At 30.1% G+C, this 18215-nt stretch overlaps 2 protein-coding genes across 4 annotated transcripts in view; one reads left to right on the top strand and one right to left on the bottom strand.

The window, feature by feature from the left end:
• The window catches only part of LOC113394296 (uncharacterized), a 41947-nt gene extending 26653 nt beyond the window's left edge, over positions 1-15294 (bottom strand). Inside the window, exons 1-2 of one of the 3 annotated variants that reach the window (XM_026631542.2) lie at positions 14938-15294; positions 6658-6780 (exon numbers count right to left, since the gene is read on the bottom strand). In XM_026631542.2, the coding sequence (XP_026487327.2) occupies positions 6658-6686 (29 nt within the window). In that variant the 5' untranslated portion in view covers positions 6687-6780; positions 14938-15294. Of the gene's footprint in view, positions 1-6657; positions 6781-14937 lie in introns of those variants that run through there. The other 2 variants (XM_026631535.2, XM_064220610.1) reach the window with 2 other exon arrangements.
• Positions 15295-16138: 844 nt separating this feature from the next.
• LOC113394565 (pyruvate kinase-like) lies at positions 16139-17976 on the top strand. Its single transcript, XM_026631915.2, has one exon. It carries the CDS (start codon positions 16239-16241, stop codon positions 17934-17936), a length of 1698 nt encoding a protein of 565 aa, XP_026487700.1. The 5' UTR covers positions 16139-16238; the 3' UTR covers positions 17937-17976.
• The last annotated feature ends 239 nt before the right edge of the window (positions 17977-18215 follow it).

Raw genomic sequence — 18215 nt, 5'->3', positions numbered from 1 at the left:
TAATATAATGCAATGAAATGAGTGATGAGAATAAGTGGTAAGCATATTGTTATGGGACCAAGTGTTAAAAGAATAACAAAATCAATCTTCTTAGATAACAGCGTATACACATTTTTTTAATAGCTAAAATGAACTGCAACCCATATATTTACCAACTATAGACCGTTTGAAATTGTAAGATTCAAGAAGTAAAATAAAAGAACAGTACAAAAGAAAGTATTTCCTTGTATACATATCCTGTATTCTGCGTCATAAAAGCATATTATAAACAGTTATTTATGACGACGTCACTTATCATTGCTTGTCAATATCGTTTCACAACTCATGATTGCGTTAGCGCTGCTTCGTTGAAACAGTTGATTCCATGAATAAAACAACCACGATCAAAAGTATTCAATTAGTCATTGGTATTTCTATATGCCTAAACTAAATTAAATGCATCGTTCACTCATTTTGTTACTGGTTCAGGAAAAAAAAATTGGAACAAGGGCAAAACGTTATGTTCTATTTTCAAAATTTTCCGCCATAATTCTGCGTAAATATATTGTTCATATAATTTGTTTTGTACTTTTAAGTTTGAACAATACATGATTATAATTAAATATGCGTACATATGTATATATAGCTATTAAAGATAAATAATACATATTACTGAGACTACAATTACGTTCGAATTGGTCATATTCCAAAATTGATTAAGTATTGCTTAGAGTTGTCTAAGGATACGTCTATGATCTAAAAAATGTGTCGGTCCTATATATAAGCCGTCATATCACAAAGTTTCATTAAAATGTTAATTGTGTTTTTTGTTTCGAGCCCAGAGCGGTAATGTTATAAGGAACTGTAAAAACGTTGATATATAAAAATCCCTTTGTATCCAGGCATGTAAAATACTTATTGCATACACGTGAATGTTACAGTTTCAGGACAAAATAAAGTAGAATTGTTGTGAGTTTCAACTACGAAGGTAGCTTTACACGTGTCGTAACACAGGGTGCAACATGCCGACACCTTTGCACCGATTGGCGTGCCCTCTCCGTACCTATGCACCCATCTCTGAGATTTCTTCTTTTTGCAGTGAAATTGGAAATTATAGCATAAATATACTTCAAATTTCGTACAAAGAGATTTTGATTACAATGTGCATAATACACATCAAATAAATAACGTTCATACGGTTATTATTATCGTAAAATCTGATTTGCTTCCTAGAATAACAACTTGGATATTTGGAGTCCAAACAGTATTAAACCAGTCCATATAAAAGCATTACAAAAATATTTAAATTTGAAAAAATCAACATCTTACGTCACATTGTCACCCACTCATATTTATATCAGTTCAATCAAAGGTATAAAATATTATAACTCATCGTTTCTAAAAAACTTAAAATTGTGTCTACTATAATAGTTCAGTTAAAATCGTCATTTTTTTATATCCTCATATACTTAAACGAACTCCATAGATTTATCATAACCTCCTGAAACGTCCTTGTTTCAAAATTTGCATTTAGTATATTGTAGCGATGTGTTCGCCGTCGCATATCATTTAAATGATGTTTCGAAGAGCTCAGTACCTACATGGATACGTTTTAATCTAACTTTAAATTAATCAATACATTTTCAAACATATCCTCTACTAAATTCAACTACAACTTAAAAAACCCCGTAGATTTTCTGTAAAACAGTAACTTAAATAAAAATAGATTTGAATTACCAAAGCAATATTTTAACTAAGAATTATTTGTATTAAAATTCTTTAATCCATTGAAAATTCTCGTCTTTAATGCTACAGTTTATTTTCGTCATTTGAAATGAAAACCGAATTACCGAACACAATTTTTTAAAAGAAAAAAAAATGGTTTGGAATTACGATCGATTTAAAACGAACGGTCGTAGGTTTAAATTTAGGATAGGGAAGTTTTAGATACAATATATATCGTATAGATGATAGTAAGATTCTTGATAGTGATTTCAATATATTCCAATGTTTATTGAAACATTTACTATTATTTGCGAATATTTACTGTGAGCTTGTTGCATCGATAGGATACATTATTCTATAACAAAATAGACATTTATGTATCCGCCAATTCGCAATGAATAAAATTCCGAATTCCGCTTTTTAATAAAATGATAAGCAGTTATTTACCGAGTCGGTGGGACTGTAAAGGACTATTACTTTGCAATAAATAGCAGTTTCCCGATTGAGCTGATGCAATTATATTATTTTACATCAAAACTCATTTAAACATATAAAGTGAACACCGGGCAATGGATATACATATAACCTACGGAACAGCAATTACTTTCCCATGAGTGCACGATAGGTTTTTTATAAAAGCCTGTCGTGAGGCTGATAAAAATAAGACCGTCGTAAATTGTAGACAATAATAATATTCGCGTACTCGAATTTAATAAAGAAGTCACCACTGAGTTTTCATGTGATTGATTTATATTTATAATACATTTCGTTCTCTGCAGTTAAGTAAAATATTGCGAGAGAACCTGCACCTGTTGAAGGAAAATTTGCCCCATGGGTACCTTATGTACCAATATGCCATGTACGTACCCATCTGCATTGAAACTACGCGGTGGAACAAGTCAGCACGCCAAGAGGAGAGGAGACCTTTGACTAATTTCCCTTTATTTTTTAACTACTTGAATTAAAAAAATATATGTGAATACATATTGTGTATTACATGAAACACAGAATATTAAATATTCTGTGTTTCATGTAGCAGTAAACAAAGTATGCGTGCATTCTTAAAGCTGTATTATATCATTATTATATGTATTTTGCTTGTAAAATTAGTATCAAAAGTATTTCTTCTATTGTTGTGAAGTAAAAGGTATTGTTTTATAATAATTTCAACGCGAAACCTTATTATTTCATAACGGGTGAATGATATATAAATTACCATAAGAGCTTGAGTTGTTTACGTGTTCCTAACAAAAGTAAGAGGCGAGCTTGTCGAGAAGAATCCTAGCAAATGCGTTGTTGCGTCACGTGGGCGGGCGGATCGATCAGGCAGGCGGTACGGCGAGCGCGTGCGCGAACACGACACGATCTCAATTATCGACCGCTAACTTTTCACCCAACACTTTTGGGGCAGGTTAGGCCTATGCTCGGGGGTCAAGGTCACGGTCCTTTTTCCCGCTGAAATACTGTTCTATAACTAATACACACAACTTAAAACAAAATTGTAGAAATGATTATTTCGTTTAAAAATACATAAAATTATATTAAATATTTTTTTTATTAATGTATTATTATTTACTTTAATTCTAGTGAAATTATTATATGCGTAACTATTAAATTATTATGATTATAATGGTATTTCTCGTGTTACTTACACTTTTTGCTTTGAGCAAAGTTCTTCGTACCTAAGCTAGATCGTTGAACTTTCAATTTATACGCATAAGTAAAAGTGTAGCACTTGGATCATAGCGATAGAATACGATAACTACAAATAAACTTAGATAATTAAGGCAAAATGTAATATAAATTCGATTGAAAAATATTTGTTATTTTAGACCTAAATCTGTTATATTCCTCCGGGAGATGTTTCGTAACGCATAAGTTCAATGTATGAATGAAAGGTTACAGGGTGAAAGGCAAAATAGTTTTCAGAATCTTAAACACACGAAGGTCACAGATAGATGGGAAATTGAAAAATTAATCTATACTTTTATAGTAATAATACAACATATAATATATTTATTTATTCATAAAATTATTGATTAACATTTCTATAATATTAACATACTTTTTTTAAGGTTATTTTAACATATCTGTTAGTGGTTGCAATAAGCATTATCTAAAACCTATTTCTATACAATATATATTACAACCTACTAATGCTTGAATATAAAACATATATATATATAGCATAGAGTAAACAATTAACTTTACATTTGAAGATTGTATCGTATCGATAGTGGGCTAGCCACTTGTATAATATATACATTATACATACATATATAATATCGTATTGAATATATAATAATATAGTCAAGCGTAGCCAAATTTAATTTCATTTGAGCACCACTTATGTTAAAATCCTTTAAAATATATACATCACACTAGTGATACATAAAAAATCGGTTGTGCGGTCTTTTGACTAGTATGGTAGAACTTAATCATTTCAAGCCCACGCTTATGACTGAGACATAAAATTATACATAGATTTTAATTGTGTTCTAAAAATGTCATAATTGTTTTGTAAAAATTCTTTTTCATACACGACTTCTAATTTAGGACGCAATATCTTTTGCCCATGCCAACATAGATATGAAATTTTCTGGAGTCATCCAATATCAATCTAGGAATCCGAATAACAAAAAAAAAAACTGCTAATTATATTAGCTCGTTTGAGTGACTTGAAGTCACTGAAACATAAAGTCGTTTTGTGACAAAAGCTTTAAATTAAGTAATTTTAAATATATACATTAGGAATTACCGCGTGGTTTTGTATGCACACTGTTCTACTGCAACACAAAAATTTTATGACATAGCAGGACTGACTTTTGAAGTTATATCGATTTTTTTTTTTCGCTGGCTTTAACTGTGGAGGATACAATCGTGAAGGATTCCGTATGTCGAATTTTTTTTTTCGCTGGCTTTAACTGTGGAGGATACAATCGTGAAGGATTCCGTATGTCTTGGAGTTCTCGGAAACATTAGCCTCATACTCTCGGAGGCTCATTAAGAATAACCTTGAAATCACTGTTTACCATTTATACTGAAAAGCTTTGACAAACTAGGGCAACACTGTATGTAACAAGAATTTGCACACAGGCCTTCATCGCCTTCTTTATTACTCGAGGGGTGAATTTAAAAAGTAGCCTACTCCTACTCCTCCTACTCCTACTACTCCTTGACTCCGTCAGAAATTTCATTAAAATCGGTAAAGAGGTTTAACCATGAAATTTATAATATTAAGTGCGTATAATTATATAAGTATGGATATTATTATTTTTTTTTCAAATGTAAGTTTGTAATAAAATGTATATTATATGACAAATACACCTTAATAAATCTTAGTTAATTGATAATGAATAGTTACTAATACATAAAACAGTAACAGACTCAAGGTAAACAGCGCTGCATTGACTGGCTTGTACTACGAAGAGGGGACCAACACAGGGTCGGTAGGGCATTCGTCATCGTGGACTCGTGTTTTATCATATAGACTATGTAACTGCTATTGATAAATATATAAACCAAATTATGACGTCATATCAATAACAGTTATGTTATTCTTTAAGAGACACCTTAAGATAACCTAATAGACGACGCCTCAATCGCCGAATGGGTCAAGATCAAACCTGCGACTTCACATAGCTAGGCAGTCAGTTTATTAATGTGCTATTAAGTTATAATGTTGCCTAGCAAAATAAGGAAAGTCGACGACACTCGTTTTCCTTAAACCAAATAAATGCGCAGGAGAAGTGCGCGTAAGCGATAGCAGCAGTAATGGCAGCGAGAGCGGGTTTCCTTGGTTGCGAATTGATCGCAACATTACCGTTTCGAGGTATAAAGAGGCACTGGTGTCGTCATGGCGACCGCCAATCGCTGATGCCGTCACAGTGTCGCCGCGCTTACTAACTTAGTTCAATAGCTTCTGATTTCAAGATATATCTAAATCTAACGTATTAACTTGTTTACCTGTTTCAATCCTACCCATGTCAATCATGCACCCGTCAGTTCAGGCAAAGGCCAAGAGTTTTTAATTTTTTTCTTGTTTAACAAAAGTTTTCAAACCGAACAAATACTAAGTATCACTGTTTAGGGGTAGAATAATTAGTGGTACGGTTTTGGCACTAAAAAATCAAACATATCTTACGAAGTGGAGTTTCAACTTAAACGGCATTCCAAAAAACTTATGCAACTCAACTTACTCTTAGACAAATATTATATCTTAAGATAATGCTTTTCTACACCTATATATATATATATTGTACATTTAATATACTAGAATATTATTTACATGTCTTTCATAAAAATATACTATTTTTTCTTTGATTAAAATGAATTGCAAAACTTTTGTTTCCGGCAAGCGAAGCGAACAGATAGTTTACTATATAAAATTATTAGAATATAAAACAATTTATATGCAATCGCAGTCTAATCATATTACACAGTAGTTTAGTTTACCATAACTCTATTAAGTTTCAACTTTAGTATGGCGAATTGAATGAGAAACATCAATTTGAGAGTCACCAATAGCACTATTTTACAACTTACATCCCTACTTATATTATAATGTGAAAATCTTTTTGATAGTTTCTCCTTTATGTACGCAGCAACAAAGAAATCGACTTAATTATTCGCATAAAAATAATTTATGGACCATAGAGTGACATGGCCTTTTTACACTACAAAAATACGAACGTGATAACGGAGGAACGAAAGCTAGTGGTATTATAAACTGGCTTTACGTACAAAACAAATATATACTAAATGTTTTTCAGACCACCCTCTTTATAAACACTTCTAACGAAAAACCAATACACAGATATTTAAGATAACTGATAGCCCTGAATAAAGGCCAGGGTGTACATTTCAATCCCTTGAAAGTTATTAAAAATCTTTAAAAAGCTGAAAAATTACAACACTATGGGTATTATTAACTTATAGAAAATGACTAATTACCTTGCATTTTCGCCAGATAGCACTTGCATAAATGTTGCATTGATGTGAAAGGCGCCATTCAGCGCCGTACTCCGACGCTCCGTGGCTATGAATAATTAGTAAACGTACTCCTCGCAAATGTATCTGTAACAAGAAGTCATAAGTCAAAATAGGGCAGCGACACATTATGTCCGCTTATGTGTTAATCACATGTGTTAGACTGAATTAATAATTCAGACAAAATACCACGTAGTGAGGTTTTGTGAAGACCCGTCTGAGTGGTTACCAGCCACTAATCAAGGAATCTAATGCCAAACTGCATTGCTATGGTTTAAAGGGTGACCAAGACAGTATCATAACAAGTACAAGGGATATAATATCTTAGATCCCGTGGTTAGCGGCACGTTGACTGTGAACTGGTAACGACTAACGGTAGACTTCTTGCGATGCAAATGTTTGTGAAGGTGAAGATTATTATTCAATTTAATTTAATTTTAGTTTGTTTTCTTATTCATTGTAATTATCAAGTTTGTTTTCAAAATAAATAAATCGTAGCAATATCTTGTTTAATTTTCTAGTACCTATTCACATTTCAAATATCCTCATGGACATATAAAGAAGGCTAAATAACATGTGATGTGTCCTCATTACGAGCTGATCATCTATATCAGTTTATACAATTAAAAAAAGGAGCAGTGTAACTTTCTTTAATTTCAGAGTTTCATTGCTCTTTCAGAGTATCAGCTATTTTTACAGTCGCAAGCGAGACAGAGCGAGTCGCAAGATCAATTGCTGTATTTGTTGATTTTAGTAATTATCTTTAAGTGAGTAATTTCTTCTAATAAAATAAACCTAATAGATTGATATATTAGATAAACATTACTTAATTAATTTAAGTATTATAACTGAATCTCGGCGAACTCAAGCCTTGCGAGCTGTAACTAACTGAAAATGGTAATGTTACCCATTTTAAGTGGCTCAATCATTACGAGGTTTCAAATCATTTTCGGGAGTTGTTATATTTATTGGCAAAATGACTTGTTTACCTGTTTCAATCTGGATAGGGCATTCTGGATAGGGCAAGGTCGGTCATATAGTAATAATGGCGAAAGACAACAGCTTTATTGTGTAAACTGTGTTATGACGTCGTATTTCAAATTCTCCTCAGGCCCAAAGCCGTAAAAAGGTAGAATGCGACTGGAACACACTTATCTGCTACAAGACCTTTATTTTAAACTGAAATTGAGACGTAAAGGAGAATAATGTCCAAAGACAATTCTCATTTTCGTCGTATCCGAGATGAAAGTGGAAAATAAGACTACAGGCCTTATAGTAAAGGATTAGTAATATTATATGGATAGCATTTTCTACAAAGGTATGATCTACTCTCTCTCTATCTACTTTGTAAAAACAGCAAACTGGCAACGTAACTAGGGTTATCAGATCTAAAAACTAAATAGCTGGACAGCCCTATAAGTTTAACTAGAAATAGATATAAAACGTCCGGATACGATATTTTATGTAAAACCAGGCTCTTTAATCACTTACAAGAAAATTAATAGTTCGTATTCCTTCAAAATTGAATTGTAAAACTCTTTACATCAAATGCTTTTAATTAAAGTATTTTGCTTAATATAAGGTTTTGGTAAGCGTTCCAAAACCCGGAGGCCGAACACCTTCTCTATTCCTAAATGTCTATACCCACCTTTATCAACCTGGCCTAACAATCCTTAACGTAACGGGCATTTTAGAAAAGATTTTGATGCCTTTGGCCTCATACATTAGAGATAGTTTTGTTTTAATGTATGATAACATTCAGTCGCGCTAAGCAGCATTAGTTTTGAAATAACTTATCTATTTTCAAATTAGTTCTGGAATAGCCTGCACCCTCATCAAAACTAACCAGTACTCGACAGTGTTTGTATGGAATAAACTTGGAAGATTAGTAAAACTAAGAAGTATATTACCATCTAACATGAGGGGTCATATGTATTTTTAGAAGAATATAATCTCTTGCCTGATTTTTATCGTAACTTTAAAGTATTAGAGTATGCCCAGAATTTAAACAAAAAAAAATAGAGTGCGTAGAATTGGTGGATAAATCAAAGGTAAAATTCCAATCCATGTTTGCGAGGTACAATTGGGATACTACCTACAGATAAATAAAAAATATAATTATGTCGTGCTGCGTCGTAGAAAATTATCAAAACACAGTAGCAAATTTAAATAGGAAACATTTAAGGGCGTAATTGTTGAACGTTTGATGTTTGAAGTTGCCAAGAGAACCCATTTTACGGCAGAAAAGGGTTTAAATAGAATGTGATATATATATAAATATATATATATATTGTTTTTCGATAACTCTGTTTATTTAACAATATTATGTTTATTGATATTCATTGCAATTTTGAAAATTTATAAAAACTAGCCATTAGGCCAATGAAGCTTTTTATATGAAAAATATATATATATAAGTGGAATATAGGTCAAATATCTACTTATAAAAATATTTAGTTGAGACTTGTTACCAAGTGCCCATCGATCAACGACACAAAACAAAAAGAATTATAATACTATGTAATTGAATATAGAGTACATTTGTCACAGTATTACTTAACATTGTTCGAGATAATTATATAACGTAAACTACTTAAGGTCACCCGTATCAAACAATCTCTCGTTCCAGAGTTCGATCTTTATGTTTGCACTACCAAAGCAGGTCTAATATTCGATAGGACGTAAATAGTTTAAGTTAACTAACAATTTTTCGAAAGAATACTTAGTCCATCTTAAAATTTTTCGTACTTCATTTCAGAGGTTATGTGAAAAGTCACAGAGAAGTAACCTCAAAACTGATGATGTTTCATGTATACATGAAACTACCCTCATAATGTCCTATAACAGTTTAGACTGGCTTTATGTAGTAGCGAATAAAACATAAGAAACAAGCAAACCAATGCCGTAATTGCGGCCAACATGACGCTTTTACAATAGTACTTCACGTATTCGATGACTATCAATCTTTGTAATCATTGAAAAATAAAATTAATTCAAATATACTTAATATTATTCGCCGATAAATACTTAGCTACTTACTATAAATCAGATTGGGATAGGACAATCCTGTCTACAACTATGAACAATTTTTGTCATACAAAATAAGTAATATCATTTTTATCTTAACCAGCTATATGATTAATCATTTACTTTTTTTCTTGTAATTGTTACTATATATATTCAATCTTCAGTCAAATCTTTAACTACTTAAATTTTATATAACTTGAAAGAAAAATCACGTGTGTCTAGTAATAATTTGTGACATATTTTAGTAATCGATGCAATACAAAAACTAAATCATAAATAGCATGAAAATTAAATTGAGGGTTAATTAGTTATGCAAGCGATATGGATGTAACGGTATCGTTATAGTTAGTATTAAACTGAATGATACACCAATACGTTCCGAATTTTGCGCTTATAATGTTCAAAGTCTGTAATCAAGTTATTTAAACGTTTAAAATATTTCAAGGTAGTCATAAAAATACTAACCGGTTTAATTAGAAAAGTGAAGTTTGAATCTATTTAATAAAAATAGATAATAAAATATTAAATTTTATAATAAACTTGGAATATGACTATAATAATTAAATATACGTAAGGTATTGCAGTACCTTATGCGGGTTTTAACATTGTAAAGATTGTTATAAAATACATTGTTATAGTCGTTATAAAAATATTGTTAAATAAAACATGAACCTATTCAAAAGAAAGTCGAGCTTACACTTCATAATATACATAATATACCGCATTTACAATTCACAAAGTCCCAAGTAATTATATTGTATGAAAGGGTAAAAGTATCAAGGCGCGGCGCTATTTTAGTTGTGAAAATAATTTTATGTTAGCCATATAATAACACCATGTAATGTTATTGTAAAATATATTACCCTTTCACGATGAATAAATAAAAATATTATTACGTAAACTTTACTTTTCATGATTAATTTAGCCCTTATGCCAATTCTAACTAATAACTGACCTTGCTTGTGACAAACAATTTAGAAGCGACAATTTCTCAGTAATTTTAGAATAATAATAGAATTCGAAATACGAGTCATCATACTATACTCAATTGCTAACAAATTCATGTTAACATTATCAGGAATATCTTAACATTACTTCAATTAAGAAACAAGATTTTCCTTCATCAATATAAATAGTGCAGACTGGAAGTCTGGCTGTCTATAGTTCATACTGAAATATTGAAATTTCATGATACAAGCCTGGAGCTGAATCCACTTTCATGAATTATGCAACTAATAAACTATCAATTTGATTCACTATATGATTTTAACGTCAAAATTAATGTTATCTATATTTTTATCAATAGTTATTGAACTCATTTTTTAACTGAAGATTACACAACTACATAAATTAACTAAGGAATTGAAATACATAAATATAAAAAAACAAGTATATTTTCTGGTTGATCTATATAAAATAAATCTAAATCATATCCATGATTAGATCATTCTAATATTTTATAAAACTATACAGCCAATGGTTTATTGAATTATAGGGGTGAATAGCACCACATTTAAAAGTAGTATACCACTACTCGTAAATTGATTAATTAGTTTGTAAGGAGGACAAATAATATGGTTTTGTGAGTCCATTTTTTTATATTTGAACCGATAATGTTATTTGATTACATACTACATCGAAGAATTTGTTACAGATCTAATTAAATATAAAAGAAATAACTTTTAATTATTTGTTTGTAATTTAAGAATGGTCATTGTCGTCATTAATTACTGTGCTTTGATACATAAATTACAAACATAATATATTTTTTTCTGTTTTCAATTAAACAACAATTCATTTTATCTATTGGTTGAACAAACATAATGTAATATAACACTATCTAATATTAGATTTAGAAAGCATATGAAATAGTCATCTGATCAGAAAAATAATATCAGATTAATGACAACTGTAATTATTATTAAATTTATCGCAAGGTTAGTGAATAATGTGCATAAACTTTTCTATTCTCTTTTACTTATATCTTCTATCTTTTACTTATATCTTCTATCTTTTACTTATAAAGTACATTTGGTTAACTTGAGTTTGATCAGCATAAGAAGTTAATTGGGTTCTATGAAAGAAAAATAATTAAAGCATTTTGGATGAAATGAAAATAAATGTTAGTGATGAGTTGGCTTATGGCATTATAAGAAATTATTATTATTGTTATTATTATTGTCAATTTGCAGATTCCAAATGATTGATTCAAACTCCATTAAAATGTCAAATGCCAACAATGCATTGTACATGGCCAACAAAAAATGGATTAAAATTAAAATTAACATAATTACTATTTTAATATATAATAATTATTAATACAATATAAACAAATACTAAAGAAACAAAGGTGTGAAAAACCTGATACTTGTATCAAGTGATACATATTCAGCCTCAAGCTCCTAGTTATAAGGTTTTAACCTTTATGTAAATCATTGCACTTATAAGGCTACAGAACTAATTGATTAATGTTCTAGTTTTAAGTTAAATTAATCACAAAGTACTTTAACTTAAAACTATTATATATTAAAAAAAAAAGAAAGTTGCTTACACATTTAAGATATTTATTATATATTTTTGTATTTAAAAGAGTAAATAGTTAGGTTGTCTGGAAGCAGTGGTTAATTAGCCATTATTCCCCTCTTGTATTAAACATTAATTAGTTGTAAGTATTTCCTGTAATATGAAAATAGTTGAAAGATTTGACACACATATAAAATTAAACAAACATGTGTCATAACAATCTACTTACTTAAACTTTGAAAGGATTAATAAAAATGAATCTATATTTCTAACACCTCAAAATAATTATTAAATTAACAATCTAAAAGCACACATATACACACATAAGAAAAAAATATTAAAACCTTTGTGTTGGCAACACATATTAGTGAGAAAAGATTCTGTAATCACTAGTAAGTTGACAAAAAACAATTTATATAGACAAATATGAACCTTCACATGAAGAATTCTAGCCACAGAAATTGCCATAGTCAATTGCCATGCCAACTATTAGAAAAACTCACCATAACACTTATTGAATGTTAATTTTTTTTATTGATTATAATCACTTTAATAATAATGTGACATGCATCCTTTTATGTTCAAGTGACTAACCATATAAAAAATAAAACAACAAAAAATATTTTCACTGTGTTTTCTTTTAGAGAAAATTATTTTTATCAATTACCTATACTAATATTTAATATACTAGTACAATTACCTATACTAAATAATTTAATATTGCAAAAGAATATTAAAAGTGAAGCTAGCTAAATTGCACAATAATCAAAAAAAAATTCTCATTTGTAAATATATTTTTTTGCATTAGATGAACTATCAATGAAGGATTTTTATGGGATATATAACTTGATGATATAACTATTAAGGATAAAGGAGGAGAAGAAATAAGCATCAATGTCAATCAAACCGACAAACTGTACTATTAATTCATCAATGAAATGCACTTGATTCTGTACTTATGTTGCATATAAAATTTAATGAAAGCAAAGGACACTGCTTAATCACTACATAGGATTACTACATAGTAGATGCTTCCTTCTGTCTGGGTATGTTTAGATCTTTAAAACTATGCAACAAATTTTGATGCAGTTTTTTAAATAGACAGAGTGGTTATAGAGGAAGGTTTATATGTATAATACATGCAGAATAAAGTAGAGAAACATTGATCATTTTATAGGTTTCTAATGTGATGTCATAATTAAACACATTTTTTTGCACTTAGATAGCAAACACTGGCAAAACCTACAAGATCAAATACAATAATGTAGTACAGTATTGTACACCTTAATAAGTTCTGCAAAAAGTCCATGATCGTATATGTCTATCTCTTAAACATAACCTACAATAACCAGTTTTTATATTTTACTTTTAACAAGAAATAATGGATTATTTACGAAGAGATTTTAAGCTATACAGCATTAATCACTATCCAATTAAGTATCTTAAATACATTTTGCATTTAATAGAGATAAATATGACCCTTTACAGCATGTAATTTAAATTAATATTTTCAAAGATATTATAGATTTAAATTGCAGGAACATAGCAGTTTGTATTGTCTAATGACAAAAAGCTATAAATGTTGTATATAAAGACATGCTGTGGTATATTTAGTATCATCATGGTATTGGAGCGATTGTATTGAAGTTTTATAATGTAATAATTAATAATTGTAGTTACAAAATAATCACATTATTAATATAAGAAGAGGTTAATAACATATTTTATTTAATATAATTTACTATAATGTAAATGGTGGTTTGTAGACATTATTAATTTAGAAATTGACATTCATTGCTTTTTTTACAAATATAAATCTGTGATGTTTATGTAAGTACCAAATCATTGTTTATAAAGTAAAAAAGGTTTAAAAAGTGTTGCTACATTATCCATAATGAAGATACATTAATAATAATGAAGATGAAATTCACTGTGTACATAAGCAGATGCTATAAGATGCTGCTTAAAATAATTGATATTTAAATATTTATTTAATATTACTTGCAATAAAATTAGTGTAAAAACCTATCTTACAAGTTCAACTTACACACAAATTAGATTCAAACATGAATTTCATTGCTTGTCAATAATTTCTATTAATACTTCCAGGTATACATGATTTACATTTGAAAGTAAAATTTCATCCCATATTATTTTATCTTTATATTATGTTGTATCTTTGTCAAAAAGTGTCGTTTTATTTTTTATGAAATATTGTTTTCAAAATATAGTGTAATTTGAAATTTATAACAATAACTTTTTATTATAAAAACCTTATGATGATTTTTTAACAAAATAACCAAATAGATACGACATAAATTTGATTAGTAGTAAATAATATCTTCAAATATATACTTTTCTCTATAAGAAGTAGTAAAATTCTAGGCATCAATCGGTAGATAGTGAACAGCTCGCACAATGACGTCATTACATTGACAGTCAATAAAACACAGTAAACAAAACTGAGCTCAAACTTTATTATGGAGCTATTTTATCCATAGGAAACAACGACTGATAAGTTTGTTGTAAATTTTATCGTATTGCTTAACATTATTGTTTTTAGAACAATGATAAATACCAATGTTTCAGGGCTAACTGCGACCAGTAGTTGACAGCAAAACTAAATAACATGGCGGCATCTTCTTGCAGCCGGTCTAAAAGGGCTTATAAATATTTTGTACATAAAACACTTACCAAAACTTTTGAAGATTTAGATATATATTTTCACAAAATCCAACTTAACATAGTCCAATGGGAAATAAATAAGTTCATATCAGACACCAATGGTAAAATGACGTAACATTCTCAACCTTCACGGTCGCACAGTACAAACGGCAGGTACAAGAAAGTTACTTTAGAGAAAACACAGTGACCACTTTTTCACAAGCTTTTCACTAAACACTTTATTTACAAATAACACCTTTGACAATAACAATAATTTAAAGAGTTTGACAAAATAAACTAACGCGTTTTATTATTCTGCCAAAGAACAAACGTGACACGCAGTCAAGCAACCTCGTTCATAATTTTTTAATTTTTCACAACCCGCGGCGTGTTATCTTCACTACAATAACTCGGATACTCGTACAAAAATATTTTGAATTTTATTTTTTATTATTTGTAATAATTTCAGTATCACGGGCAACGAACAATTCCTGACGCATTTAAATTAAGTGAATACTTTTGTATAATAAAATATTTGCAAATATTGACAAAATCTTATTGATATATTTTTAAATGAATCCACTGAGAAGTGTTATGTGGGCCGTATAGTTCAAAAGCAAATTAAACAAACAAGTTAATGTTATAAAAACATTTTATACAAATGTTAAACTGTTTTATAAAATATATTATCAATAAGAATTATTTACGTCACGGGCTGCTTGATGGAATATAATTATAATTAACATAAATCTATAGACAAATATAGAGTAAAATGTAAATAAATATAAAATTTTATTTAAAATAAAAATAACATAAATTATACAATGTAATTTATAAATTACACCGTGTGTGCGAGGTGCGTACGGCGGCGAAAACCGGATAGTGGCGTCGTGCCGGTTGCCATCTCGGCATATGAGTCGGTCTTAACCTTAAGGCGTGCAAATGTACCCTCAATATAAAGGCCTCGCTTTGATTTAAAATGCCAATCCTATTAAAGCCAACTAAACAAGATTCATACAAAGAAGATAAAATCAGCAAACATTTATAGATACAACCTAAATACAATTATTAGGGTATGGCGCGGGCCGAATAGATAAGACATAAGAATGAAATTCAAGTCAAAGAATATACAAAACTCCCACGAAATTCGAGTCATAGTTTGACATTTTTTTGTCAAATCGAAACAAATGCTCATGACAAATATTGTATTATTGTGAAAAATTTGTTTTTTTTTTACAAATATTGTGAAGTGGTGCAATTATAATATTTTATATCGATTTAAATGGTTATAGAATAATTTATTAAAGCATTTTTTCAATATATAGTACAAAATGGCTTTACCTTGGCACATTCCCCTCGAAGCAGTTTCTAGTTTAAAAGAAAACGAACGCCCCATTGAGTCCTCACAATTATTACATTATTGCAATTTAAACATTCATAAAAATCCCTGCGAAGAACTTCAAACAGGTCTTATGTGTGAAATAGGCATGAATAATAAAGAACCATCGGTTATACAAAGACTTATTGCCTCGGGTATGACTGTAGCACGATTAAATTTACGAGATTTAGAACCCGATGCTAGCGCACAATTAATTCAAAGTATACGGCAGGCTGTATTTAATTACAGTACAGAACTTGATTACGTTTATCCTTTAGCATTAATCGTTGACGTAAGAGGTCCTGATGTAGTAACCGGGGATCTGAAAGGTGGTCCCCGCACCATGATTGAGCTAGTCCAAAATGAGACTATTAGACTAACAACAGATCCAAGTTGGCGAGAATGTGGTACGGTAGACTGTTTATTCATCGGATATGATCATTTAACCGAATTACACCCGAGTGATATTATCTATATTGATAGTTTAACATCTGGAAAAATAAAGTTGTCTGTATTGGAAGTCGGAGATGATTCTATTGAATGTAATATTTTAAGTGGTGGGAAAATTGGGGCTAAAATGACGGTGAGAATATCTAAAGTTCCTAACGATGTCGATATAACCAATAAAATAAATCATGAAAACTTTGACTTAATCTCGTCCGACTCGTCACAACAACCTTTTGAGTACATGGAAGATCAAATAGCTTGGGCAGTAGCTTTTGACATCGATGCTGTTTTAGTACCTAATGCTCAAAACTCTCAAGATTTATGTTATGTCAGAAACATTCTTTCCGAAAAAGGAAAACATATTCTTGTGTTTGCATGTATAGATTCAGTTATGGGTCTAGATAATATTGATGTTTTGCTGTCAGAAGCTGATGGTATTTACATTGATAAATGCGTTTTGAGTACAGATTTACCTGTAGAAAAAATATTTATTGCTCAAAAAGTTATATTAGCAAAATGCAATTATGCTGGAAAACCTTGTATATGTAAGGCTGTTATAAATGAACAAATTCCTACTCTGTGTGTAACTGATATTGCTAACCTCGTTTTGGACGGTGCTGATGTTCTTTCTTTGGAATTACACTATGATTCACCTCTCAAGAAATTTTCTCCTTCATTCGATGCCTTTCGTATGGCGGAACATTGCATAGCGGCTGCAGCTGTTATTTGCAGACAAGCTGAGAGTATACTCTGGCAACCAAAAACTTACGGCAATTTAAAACTAATGCAAAATACACTCGAAGAACCTTCTAAAGCTGTATGTGTAAGTGCAGTAGAGTTAGCTATGCGTTCTCGAGCGGTTGTTATAATTTGTTTAACAAATTCTGGACGAACTGCAAAAATACTTTCGCATGGGAAACCAACTTGTCCTATAGTAGCAGTAACGAGATCTTGTCATACCGCAAGACAATTACGGTTTTGGAGAGGTATACGAGCAATGCACTACTTTGAAGATGCTAAAAATACTTGGATTTTAGAAGTTGAATCACGCATACACTCGGCTCTTGATTATTGCAAAGCAAAAAGGATGTTATGTGCAGGTGACGCTTATGTTGTAGTAACAAGTTTGCGTCGAGGTGTTGGATATTGTGATTCTGTTAGACTTTTATATGCTAGTGCCCGTGATACTGTATTTGTAGAATAATTTTAAAATTTTGTTTAGTATTCTTTTCATATGTTTTATTAAATTTTTGAAATAAATCTTTTTTTATCTGTCATCTGTTAAAAAAATACAATATTTGTAATCACTTCTAAAATTATATTTGGTTAATTACACTTAGCCAAGTTGGCAACATAAGCGCAAATGATTAAAAAATGGTAACGAACAGTTGTAATATCAAAAAAATAATAAAAAATGGTTCTCCCCGCCAACTGCAAGTAGGTAACTAACCTGGTGATATTTAGACATTAACAGCAGTATATT

This window comes from Vanessa tameamea, chromosome 4 (assembly GCF_037043105.1).
Source record: "Vanessa tameamea isolate UH-Manoa-2023 chromosome 4, ilVanTame1 primary haplotype, whole genome shotgun sequence".
NCBI lineage: Eukaryota > Metazoa > Arthropoda > Insecta > Lepidoptera > Nymphalidae > Vanessa > Vanessa tameamea.
The sequence above is the reverse complement of the archived record's forward strand: the minus strand, read 5'-3'. Positions and strand labels throughout refer to the sequence as shown.